The sequence below is a fragment of the Oryctolagus cuniculus genome, chromosome 12, assembly GCF_964237555.1.
Source record: "Oryctolagus cuniculus chromosome 12, mOryCun1.1, whole genome shotgun sequence".
In the NCBI taxonomy this organism is placed as follows: Eukaryota; Metazoa; Chordata; class Mammalia; order Lagomorpha; family Leporidae; genus Oryctolagus; species Oryctolagus cuniculus.
The window spans coordinates 79,086,738-79,098,797 of record NC_091443.1 but is presented as its reverse complement, the minus strand read 5'-3'; the positions used below and the strand labels follow the sequence as shown (position 1 = coordinate 79,098,797).

Below are 12,060 nucleotides of genomic sequence, written 5' to 3'. Positions count from 1 at the left end.
CAGATATTCAAGGAGATACTAGAGAAACACATAGTTAAAATTAGAGAACCAATGCATGACATAAATGAGAAATTCAGCAAAGACAGAGATCTTGAAAAAGAATTACAGAAAATATAGATGATGAACTCAGTGAGTCAAATTTTTAAAAAATCCAGTAAAAGCTACAGTGGACTAAAAATATAGTTGAAAGCTACCACAGGCTAGGTCAAGCAAAAGAAAATACCTTAAAGATAGGATTGAGGCGCTAGTGCAATGGCTAAGCCTCCGCCTGTGGCACTGGCATCCCATATGGGTGCTGGTTTGTGTCTCAGCTGCTTCTCTTCTGATCCAGCTCTCTGCTATGGCCTGGGAAAGTAGCAAAAGATGGCCCAAGAGCCTGGGCCCCTGCACCTGTGTGAAAGACCCAGAGGAAGCTCCCAGCTCCAGATCAGCTGGGAGGGATGGAAGACCTCTCTCTGTCTTTCCCTCTCTCTGTGTAACTCTACCTCTCAAATAAATAAATATTTAAAAAAAATACAAGTTTGAAACATCCCAATCAGAAAAAACATTTTAAGATAAAAGAAGACAGGTTTCAAAACTTATGGGACACCATTAAGTAGACAAATATTAATATTTAGCTAGAAACTTCCCCAATCTACAAAAAGGTGTGAATATCTACATTCAGTTGGCTCACAGAACCCCAAATAGACATGACAAGTTCCTGACTACAACACATTACACTCAAATTCTAGCAAGTACAAAACAGAGAATTTTCTTTTCTAGAACGTATAAGAGAATAGCACATCGCTTTTATGGAAATTCTCGGCAGATTAACAACAGATTTCTCAGCATCTTATAAATTAGAAGGAATGATATGTTCCATGTTCTGAAAGAAAAAAAATTGCCAACCAAGAATATTTTACACATTGAAGCAATGTTTTCATAAATGAAGGAAAAAGACTTTTAAATAGCAAGAACTAAAGGAATTCTTCATATCCAGATCAAACTTACAAAAGATGTTTAAGGGAGTCCAGACAGAAGGGTAATTACCATCATGAAGATATGTTAAAGTATAAAACCCACTAGGAAAACAACAAAGGATACTCAAAGTAAACAATAAATTTAAGTCATTACTTATATATTTATAATGAATATAAATGGACTAAATTCCTCCAATTCAGACTAGCTGAATTGATTAAAAAAAAAAAAGACTCAGTGATAGGCTTCTAGAATAAGTTACCTTCACCAGTAAAGACAGAGACTGAAAGTAGAAGGATATAAAAAAATAATCTGTGCAAATGGAAGCCAAAAGTGAGCAGAAGTAGCTATACTTCTAACAGACAAAACAGATGGTCAGATAAAAAGTGTAAAAAGAGAAAAAGGTCACAAAATAACTATCAAATGATCAATTCAGCAGGAAGATGCAACGATTTTAAATGTATATTCACCTAATTCTAGAGCACCTGATTTAGTAAAACCAACATTATTAGCTCTAAAGGGAAAAATAAGTACCAATACAATTATAGTGGAGGATTTCAACATTCCACTTTGATCAATAGACCATCCAGACCCCCCCAAAAAAAATCAACAAGGAAATGCCACTGCTAAAACTACACTACAGACCAAATGGATGTTACAGATACTTCATCCAAAAGCTGGTAATTAGACTACTTATTAGCCCCAAAACAAGTCTCAAAACTTCAAAAACATAGAATTCAGGTCATGCATATTTTATGACCACACAACAGAGTGACTATAGCTCAGCATGATATATTATATTCTGTATCAAAGACTAGAAAAGAGAAGCTGGTAGGTTCCAAACACAATGAAAAGGAAATGGAAATGCTAACTGTCTGGTATGATCCATAGACACTGTATATATAAATATATTACATTACTGCACTGTATCCTATAAAATTATACAAGTATGTGTTAATTGAAAACTTAACAATGTGATATTATAAAAATAGGCAGTATTAAAGGCTATGAAAGATGAAGTTCACAGAGACAGCACATTATAATTCCATTTTTCCCAAACTTTTGAATCCCCTTGATAATTAATATGTTCTTCTTGAAAAGAGAAATACTCATTATGATATAAAGAATTACAATTTGGGGGCCAGCTCTGTAGTACAGCAAGTAAAGCCACAGTCTGAAACAGCAGCATCCCATATGGGTGTCAGTTTGAGTCCTAGATGCTCTACTTCCAATTCAGCTCCCTGCTAATGTACCTAGGAAAACAGTCGAAGATGGCCCAAGTAGTTGGGCCCCAGAACCATGTGGGAGATCCAGAAGAAGCTCTGGGCTCCTAATCGGCCCAGCTCCAGCCATTGTGGTCATTTGGGGAATGAACTGGCAGATGGAAGATTTCTCTCTGTGTCTTTTCCTCTTCCTCTAATTCTGCCTTTTAGATAGACAGACAGAAAGACAGATCTTTTTTTAAAAAGAAAAGGATTATAATTTTAGGAACAAGCATTGTGGTGTAGTAGGTTAAGCCTCAGATGGGATGTTAGTATCCCCATAATCTGAGTGTTTGATTCAAGTCCTGGCTACCCTGTTTCCAATCCAGCTTCCTGCTAATGCATCCAGGGAGGAATCAGATGATGACCCAAGTGCTTGAGCCCTTGCCAGCCATGTGGGAGACCCAGATGGAGTTTTGGGTCCTAGACTTCAGCCTGGCCAACCCTGGCTCTTGCAGGCATTTGAAGAGCAAACCAGTAGATGAAATAGCACTCTTTCACATAGATGAAAATAAACAAGCATTTAAAAAAGCAATTATAAATATAAAACTATTATTTTTAACATCTGCATAAAAGAAGTTGCTACCAAAGGTAATGACAACTAAAACTATTCATTTTTTCCATACCTTGTTGTTTTGTCTTAATTTATTTAACTCCAATTTATATTTTTCTGCTTCTTCTACAGCTCTATTCAAGCGAACCTCTGTGGCACTTTGACTAGCGGCAGCCTGTTTTTGAAGTCTATTTTTATTTTCTAATTCCTGTATAGCAAAAAAAGAGAAAATATTTAAATCATGTTTCTTTTTATTATTTTACATCATGTTCACTCTCCATATTCTTTCCATTCTCCCAAATTTTATATATACACACACAGGACTTCAAAAAGTTCACAGAAAATATATTTTGTTTAAAAACCATGTATCGGTTTCAATATTTTTCTGCTGCCAAATGAAATTATCTTCAGTATTTTACTTCAAAGTTACGTAGGAAGCTAGAGGCTAAGCACTAAGTGATAAAAGTCTCAGGAAATTTTTTTCCCAAATTGGTATTAGAAAAACATACATGTAAAAAATTTAGTCATAGGACTGGCATTATGGCCCAGCAGGTTAAGCCACTGCTTACAATGCTGGCATGCCATGTGATCACAGGTTCAAGTTCCAGCTGCTCTTCTTCTACCTTCCTGTTAATATGCCTGTGAAGATAGTAGAAGATGGCCCAAATAATCCCACATGGAAGACCCAGATAGAGTTCCTGGCTATTGACCTCAGCCCAGCCTAGACCTGGCTCTTGTGGCCATTTGGAGAGGGAACCAATAAATGGAAGATCTCTCCCTCTCTCAGTGTATGTACCCACTCTGTCACCTTCTCAGTTGCTCTTCCTTTCAAATAAATAATCTTTTGCAAAAAAAAAACATAATCATGCTCTAGGCGTTCGAATTTTTTTTTTTGACAGGCAGAGTTATTGAGAGAGAGAGAGAGAGAGACAGAGAGAAAGGTCTTCCTTCTGTTGGTTCACTCCCCAAATGGCCGCAACGGTCAGAGCTGTGCCGATCCGAAGCCAGGAGCCAGGTACTTCCTCCCAGTCTCCCATGCAGGTGCAGGGCCCAAGCACTTAGGCCACCCAGCACTGCCTTCCCCGGGCCATAGCAGAGAGCTGGACTGGAAGAGGAGCAATCGAGACTAGAACCAGGGGTGGGGGCGCCACAGGCAGAGGATTAGCCTAGTGAGCCATGGCACCAGCCTCGAATTGTTTTTCAGTTAGAATTTTCTGTAAACATGGCCCCAATATTTATTTTACAAACAATTCTTTATAACTACAGTTCTTCTTTTGAGAGTCTCCCAAAAGTCCAATGTAAGACAAAAATAAATTCTCTTCTGAATAATGTTTTTGTGCAGAACTGATAAAACTTATCATTTAAGAGAGTATTCAGTAAATACAGAGCATTCTATATTAGCTCTATAGGAAAATACAAATTCTGCATAGAAAAAGCAGATCATATACAACATTTTGCACATCTTGGGGTGAATTTAGACTTATATTTCTACAAATACTTTAGGATGTTATCTTGCAGAGTCAACAGGCCAATAACTGAAGAAACATGAACATACAAGATAAACACCAAACTTCCATAATCTGGCACCTGTCAACCACAGATCTAACTTTTAATAATAGCAGTACTTAAATCTTTCCCAAAAAGCCCTAATGTTTACTGCTTCTTTGTTCATGCTCTTTCTCCTGCCCTAATCTACAACCCCCATGCCCTCCACACACAGACACCCCTCCTTTTTACCTAGTTAGCACACACCTACTGATTTTTTACGACTCAGCCAGAGTTGCACACTAGGGCTTTACCTCTTCCAGGAAGGCTTCCCTCTCTAAACCTCCCTACCCTCTCAGGTTGGATTAGGTACTTTTTCTTCAGAGCCTCTACAAAGCCCTGGTATACATTTATCACAGCACCTGCTGTGTGGTACTGAGCTTATCCATTTACTTTATTTCTTCTACTATAGTGTAAACTACTTGCGGATAGGAAATCTTAATTTCTGTATTCTCGGTATTCTGGCATGTTTCTTAAACTAATCTTCTAATACTTAACCCACTTTTTAAATTTATCCCTTACCAAGATAAAGCCGAATCTGGAGACTTACACAAAGCAGAAACTTCCTAAATGTTGTAGAATTAAAATGCAGTTAAAAATGTGGTTGTATGTCTTCCTCTTTTATAATGTTTTTCTCCTGCTGTGTCACTACATTTTATTTAAAAACTGATCTTCTTGACTTTGAGTAATTAAGAGGAAAACAAAACAAAATAAAACACATGCTGCTCCTTATGTAGGTTTCTAAACAAACCAAGCTGTGTATGGATACCATCTGCTATCACAGCCTTCTTCACAGCATTGTGGGTGGTAGCTACACTCAGAGCTGGTCTGCCTTATCTCACTGTTCCCATGGAAAAGGCAGATTCTCATTAGCTGCAAAGTCCACAATTATTTTTGCCTTATTTCAGCTTCCTCTCATTAGACTATGCAAATAATTCTATGCTATTTTCTTTCTGGCTGGTGACTTTATAGCCTGCTTTCCAGAAAAATTAAAACTATTTTTCACTGCATGATTTCAACAATCCATGCATTAACAGCCAGAAGAAGAGTAGAGTAGGACAGAAAGGTTTTCTATATGAGTAGAAAGGGAAAGAAAGTAAAGAAAGGGCATATCTTACAAAAACTTAAAGACACTTCTTTTTTCATTCATACTCAAGTATCTTTTACAAAGTATAGACTGGATACCAATATTGTTATGAGAGCTTGCATCCTAAAAACTTGCTAAAGTAATCTGTTACAAAGATACTGAGCACTTTACATGCTGCTAGACAACAATCTAATGAAAATCTCATTTCTGAACTGTCCATTAGTTTTAAAAGAAAAGATAAATGTCATAGAAAAACTAAAATGTAGCTTTAAAATTCAAATACTGTGAGCTTCAAGAGAAAATGTTTATTATTCTCTTATAAATATGAAAGCATACGTAAAACACATTGAGGGCGAGCAAGGGAAAGGGCTGTGCACCAGCAGTACAAGATAAAGGGCAGGAAATGCCGTAAAGGATATACGGCTCAGCACAGGAACTCACATGAGGAACAGTCAGAAGAGCATAAATAAATGATCAGAAACAGGCAGCTAAGGTAGAGAAACAATCGACTTAAAGTCAGACAATTTATAAGCTTGGTACTACATTTCTGTATCTGAAATTGGGAGCAGTAACATCTGTATCCAATAAGCTTCTCTCATTTATTTAGCATATTTAGCAAGTATTTTACATGACCAGCACAAAAATTAACCCAAGTTGCTCCTCTCACAAAGCTTGCATTCAAGGAGAGAGGGAGGATAAACCATACACACACACACACACACACACACACACACACATATATATACACACACATATATATACATACAACACCTGGTAGTGATAAGGGATATGAAGAAAAATAAAGGCAGGTAAAGGAACAAAGCAATGGCAGAAGGGCAAATCCGCTTTAGAAAAAAGAGGTGGTCATCCATCATAATGAGAGAGAAGGCAGAAGATAGAAGCACAGAGAAAAAGAGGCTGGTAGACTTTGGTTTATTATTGAAATGGAGAACAAAGTCACGAGCTGAGAATGGACTGGTGTGGGGAGTTAGAAAGCTGCGGGAAAATGCCTAACCATCTAATAATCATCCCAGAGACTGAAGGAGGAGGGATTTGACTTCTCAAAAAGTGAAAGAGGAAAATGCATTATGTTTGAAATTTGTAAATAAAGAAGTGATTAATGATAAAAGAGAGGGGCAGGCATTTGGCGTATTGGTTAAGATGGCGATGAAGACTTCATATCTGAGTATCTGAATTTCATAGCTGGCTCTGCTGATGACTCCGGCTTCCTGCTTAGACAATCGTGGGAGGCAGTGGTGATGGCACAAGAAGTTAGGTTTCTGCCACATGTATGGGAGACCTGTATGGACTTCCTAGTTCCCAATTTCAGCTCTAGCTAGGGGCCACTGTGAGCATTTGGAAAATGATCCAGTGGATGGGTGTGATCTCTATCTGCCTCTCAAATAAGTACATAAGAATAAAAGCCAGAGGAGACAAATTCCCAATACCAGAAATGAAAGATGAGTTATTATAATTATACATGCATTATAAATATATAAAGATATAGCATAGACAAATTTCTTAAAATACACTAATTATTGGGGCTGGCACTGTGGCGTAGTGGGCTAGGCCTCTGCTTGCAGCACTCACATCCCATATGGGCACCGGTTCATCCTGCTCTCTGCTATAGCCTGGGAAAGGAATACAAGATTGCCCAAGTTCTTGGGCCCCTGTACCCACCTGGGGGACCTGGAAGAAGTTCTTGGCTCCTGGCTTTGGATTGGCTCAGATCTGGCCATTGCAGCCAACTGGGGAGTGAACCAGTGGATGGAAGACCTTTCTCTCTATCTCCCTCTCTGTCTATAACTCTACCTCTGCAATAAATAAATAAAATCTTTTAAAAAATAGACTAATTACAAAGACTGACTCAAAAGGTACTAGAAGGATTAAGCCTAGATCTGCAGTGTTGGCATCCCATATAGAAGCCAGTTTGAGTCCAGCTGCTCCACTTCTGATCCAGCTACCTGCTAACGCACCTGGGAAAGCAGCAGAAGGTGGCCCAAGTCCTTGGGTCCCTAAACCCATGTGGGAGACCAGAAGAAGCTCCTGGCTTCAGCTTGGCCCAGCCCCAGCCGTTGCTGCCATTTGGGGAGTGAACCAGCAAATGGAAGATTCTCTTTCTCTGTCTCTGCCTTTCAAATAAATAATCTTTAAAAAAAAAAAAGTAATAGAAAAAGAAAACAGACTTAAGTACATTAAGTAAGTAGAAATCAAAATTCTCCCAAAAGACTCTAGCCCACATAGTTTTATCTGTTATCTACACCAAACATTTGCATCAATTAACATAACAGAGTCCAGAAACAGACCCACACATATATAATCAGTTCATTTTCTGCAAAGGTGGCATGGTAACTAAATGAGAAAATAATACTATTTTCAGCAAATACTATTGATTATTTGTATTAAAAAAAAAAAAAAAACTTGATCTTTACCCTCACACCATACACAAAATTAACTTGAAATACATTACTTTGTGTACACACACACACACACACACACACAAAACTTCTAGTAGAAAACAGGTGAAACTCTTCAGGACCTTGGTTAAACAAAGATTCTTTGGATAGAAAGAAAACTACATGAACCACAAGAAAACAATATATCAGAATTAATAAAAATTTAAAACTTCTTTTTTTTTGGAAACATGTTAAGAAAATAAAGCCCAGTCAGAATGAAAGTATTCACTACACACACACACATACACACTCACACACACGAATAACATAAAGTACAAGCCAATATTTTTCCAATAGGCAAAAGATTTGAACAGACACATCACAAAAGGTGACATATGAATGGGTAATACGCAAATGATAAGATATTCAACATCAACAGTTATAAAGGAAATAAAAACGAAACAATGAGATAATACTTTCCCTCTGGAATGGTTAAAATTAAAAAAAAAGGCCAAATATAGGTAAGTATATAAAATAACCAAAATACTCATGTATTGCCAGTGGGAATGTAAAATGGTATAATCATTTGGAACACAATTTGGCAATTTATTAAAGAGTTAAAGATACAGTTTCTGTAAGATCCAGAAATTTTACTCCTAGGTATTTATCAAATACCTTGAGTGATGTTGGATGTTGGATGTTTATATAAAAACATGCATTTACACAAAAAGTGTGCCCTAAAACTTCATAATGATTTTATTTCCAATAACAAAAACTGGAAAAAGTTCTAATCTCCACATCAACTGGTGAACAGATAAAATGTATCTATAAATCAATACTACTCAGCAACACAAGGAAATAAACCACCAAACATGTAAGAAAATTGATGAAACTCAGAAACACTGAACAAAATAAGCCATTTTTAAAAACTACAAATTTATGATTCTATCTACATGAAATTTAAAATGAAAACAAATTGGCAGTGAAAGAAGGCAGATCAGCAGTTACTTGGGGCTGTGGTTAGTAATTAGAGATTTATGGGCAAAGGGTACAAAAGAAATCTGGGAGAGTGATTAAACATAGGGTTACCATATGATTCAAATTCACTCCAAGATATGTACTCAAGAGAAATGAAAACATACATCCTCCAAAAACTTGTACATGAATGTTCATAGCAGCACTGTTAAAACTGTCAAACAGTGGGAACAACTAAATGTCTACAAGTAAATATATGTGTTTTGTCTAAATCATGGAATATCACTTGCCAATAAAAAGGAATGAAGCACTGATAGGTGCAACATGGAGTCTTGAAAACAGTATGTTAAAGAGGTCCATCAAAAAGACCACACTGAATGAGTTCATGGATATGACATTTCCAGAATAGATATATCAATTGAGACAGAAAATAAACTAGTAACTCAATAGGGCTAGAAGGGATTGGAAGAGGAGAGTTGGAGCATAGTAGCTAAAGTGAACAAAGTGTCTCTTTGGGGTTATGTAATGTTCTAAAATTGATTGTAATGATGGTTACACAACTCTGAATATACTAAAAAAGCAATGAAATGTTCACAACAAGTGTGAACTATGCCATGTGAATTATATCTCCATAAAGTTGTTAAAAATACTCTTCTGAATATGGGAGAATAATTTTCAGTAAATCCTAATAAAATAACTGTAGTAAAAGAGGTACAATCTGTACAAATGGGTAGCTTTAATAGATGTAGTAGATCCTTGGCATTAAGTGAAGAAAAATATCATAATTAATTACCCTTTCCACTGAAGATAACTGTTGTTGTAATCCATCACATTTTTTGTTTGCTTCTTCAAAAAGAGTTTTATATTTTTCTAGTTGAGACTGTTGCATATTAATTGTTCGCTGCTGTCTCCCACAATCTTCTTCAAAATTTTTTACTTGAGACTTTAAATCCTGAATTTCATCTTCCTATAGTTAATTAAAGATTATGTTAAAAGTGCACAAACTTTGGTATCAAAGCAAAGCCAAAATAAAAAAGCAGCTGTATATGATCTTTAATACTTATATCCCTTTTAAAAAACGTATTTATTTGAAAAGGCAACTTACAGAGATAGAGGGAGAGTTGAGAGAAAGAGATCTTTCATTCACTGGTTCCTCCCCAGATGGCACAATGACTAGAGTCAGGCCAGGCTGAAGCCAGGAGCCTAGAACTTCATCTAGATCTCCTATTTGGGTGAGAAGCACGTGGGCCATATTCTGCTTTCTCAGGCCATTAGCAGGTAGCTGGATCAGAATTGTAGCACCTGGGATTTGAACTGGCGCTCAAATGGGATACTTGTGTCATAGGCTGAGCCTTAACCTGTGACAGGTGGTTAAAGCTCCGAAATATCCATTTTCATTAAGAAAAATTATGTTCCATTTTCATCTTCAAAAATGAAAATAAGATGTCTTACTTGTATTTGATAGCTTATGATTTTAGGTCTAATATACAGAATTCTAATTGTAACAAGTAAAGTTATTTGTGAATAACAAATTCTGTGAGAATTCAATATCAAAATTCAGTATTAATACATGATTTTTAAATTCAAAATGTAACTGAGTTGCATCTAAATAAAGCCATTCAAAAATTTAATTGAAATTGCTCGTAAAATGTCTATTATCAAATATCAGAGCATCTTTTAGAGAGGTTTTAAAAACTTACTTTTTTATTACATTCACACACAACATTATCCAATTCCTCCTGCATAACACGGAGTTTGGCCTTTAGAAATCTGATCTGTGCTTCTGTGGATGTAAATAATGATATTCATTACCTTTTGCTGAATCTAAAACATCAATTATAAAATAGAACATTACTCTATGTGGGGAAAAGAGGAGGCTTATAAGGAGATTCCCATTAGGGGACATTAAGGACATGAAATACTTTTTTATGATATTTTATTTTTTCCATGTTAATGTAATATTCACAGAAAACAGATTCAACATAGTTCATAGACAAAATTCTAAAAATATAGTGATATTGTCTCCCTCCCTCCCATTCTTCTTTGAGAAATAAATCCACTCAACAGAAAAGAACAGCAAGGAATCAATCAGATCTCAATACTGGAAATGAGTAAGGACACAGAGAGAGGGGAAACAAAACCACTCCCAAGAATATAAAGCAGAAACTGAATTCATGTTTAGCATGGAGGTCCAAAATATATCACACAGAATTTAAAGTGGTCTCAGGTCAGTAATGTCCCTAAGTGTTTGACAGACACAAACACAAATGCTCTCCAGGAAAACACAACTTCAATCCCAGGCATTCTGATGATAAAATGCCAGAGTATAACACATCCAGTAGTTTGTGTTTCAAAAGTAAACAAATGCATTAATACCTATTGTCACACTTTCTCCCACAAACCTTCACTAAGACCCATCTTTGGTTATTCATTTCTCACAAAAGTTCTTTATTAAGTAATATCAGCAGTAAGTTATAGACCCATAAACAAATAAAATGAAAACTGAACTTAAAATCCACTCATTAATTATTCAGTTATTCATCCAAAAACTATTCAATCCAGTGTATAACAGAGAGGAGACAAGCCTTGCCCTCAGGGAGCCTATTGTGAGCACAGTTTTTGCCTGTGAGAAGCCACTAGGACAAACCACACTAAGCCATATACACATGAGGAACAGAGCTAAAAACTGCTCCACTCACACCTGCTGCTTTCCTTTGAAGTGCCCCCAGGACTGCCACCGGGCTATGGTTGGCTGTAACCTTCCTACATTCTCTCTGGCCTCAGTGCCCCTTCCAGCCTCTCATGGAACTCCAGGTGAGCAGAGGATAGAAAGGAAATGACAATAAATTGGCAATAGTTGGTGTTTAGGGTTAAAAAGGAAGAAAGAAAAGGAGAGCACGACTTTCCCCATTTCTCTCCTCAGCTGTCAACTTTATCTCAAGGAGCTCAGTGTCCTCATGCCTTGAAGCCCGAAGCCTAACCTGCCCTCCCCACACCAGATTTAATCTTACAAAGCAATCTATGCTTAAAACCTATCTTGATCTTCTCCCACACACAACCCAGCCACTCCAAGCCATCATCTGGAGTAAGAACACTCTCCCCAAAGGGAAGGCACGTAGGCCCAAGATACTAAGAAAAATAAAGAGACGAAGTAGCAGAGACATAATTTATCCACCAGGAAAAAAGAACCATTTTAGGTAAACTAAAATGTCTGGATTCTGGAAGCAGGAACATTTTAACAGAGCCATGGCAGATTCTACGGAGCAACAGCCACCATCTGCCCAT

At 36.8% G+C, this 12,060-nt stretch overlaps 1 protein-coding gene across 6 annotated transcripts in view; it reads right to left on the bottom strand.

Moving 5' to 3' along the window:
* The window catches only part of TEX9 (testis expressed 9), a 74,481-nt gene that overhangs the window by 39,205 nt on the left and 23,216 nt on the right, over positions 1–12,060 (bottom strand). For 5 of the 6 annotated variants that reach the window (XM_002717709.4, XM_051821988.2, XM_051821987.2 and 2 more), the window contains 3 exons: positions 10,476–10,558; positions 9,569–9,742; positions 2,846–2,980 (listed from right to left, as the gene is read on the bottom strand). In XM_002717709.4, the coding sequence (XP_002717755.1) occupies positions 2,846–2,980; positions 9,569–9,742; positions 10,476–10,558 (392 nt within the window). The remainder of the gene's footprint in view (positions 1–2,845; positions 2,981–9,568; positions 9,743–10,475; positions 10,559–12,060) is intronic. The other variant, XM_070054245.1, reaches the window with a different exon arrangement.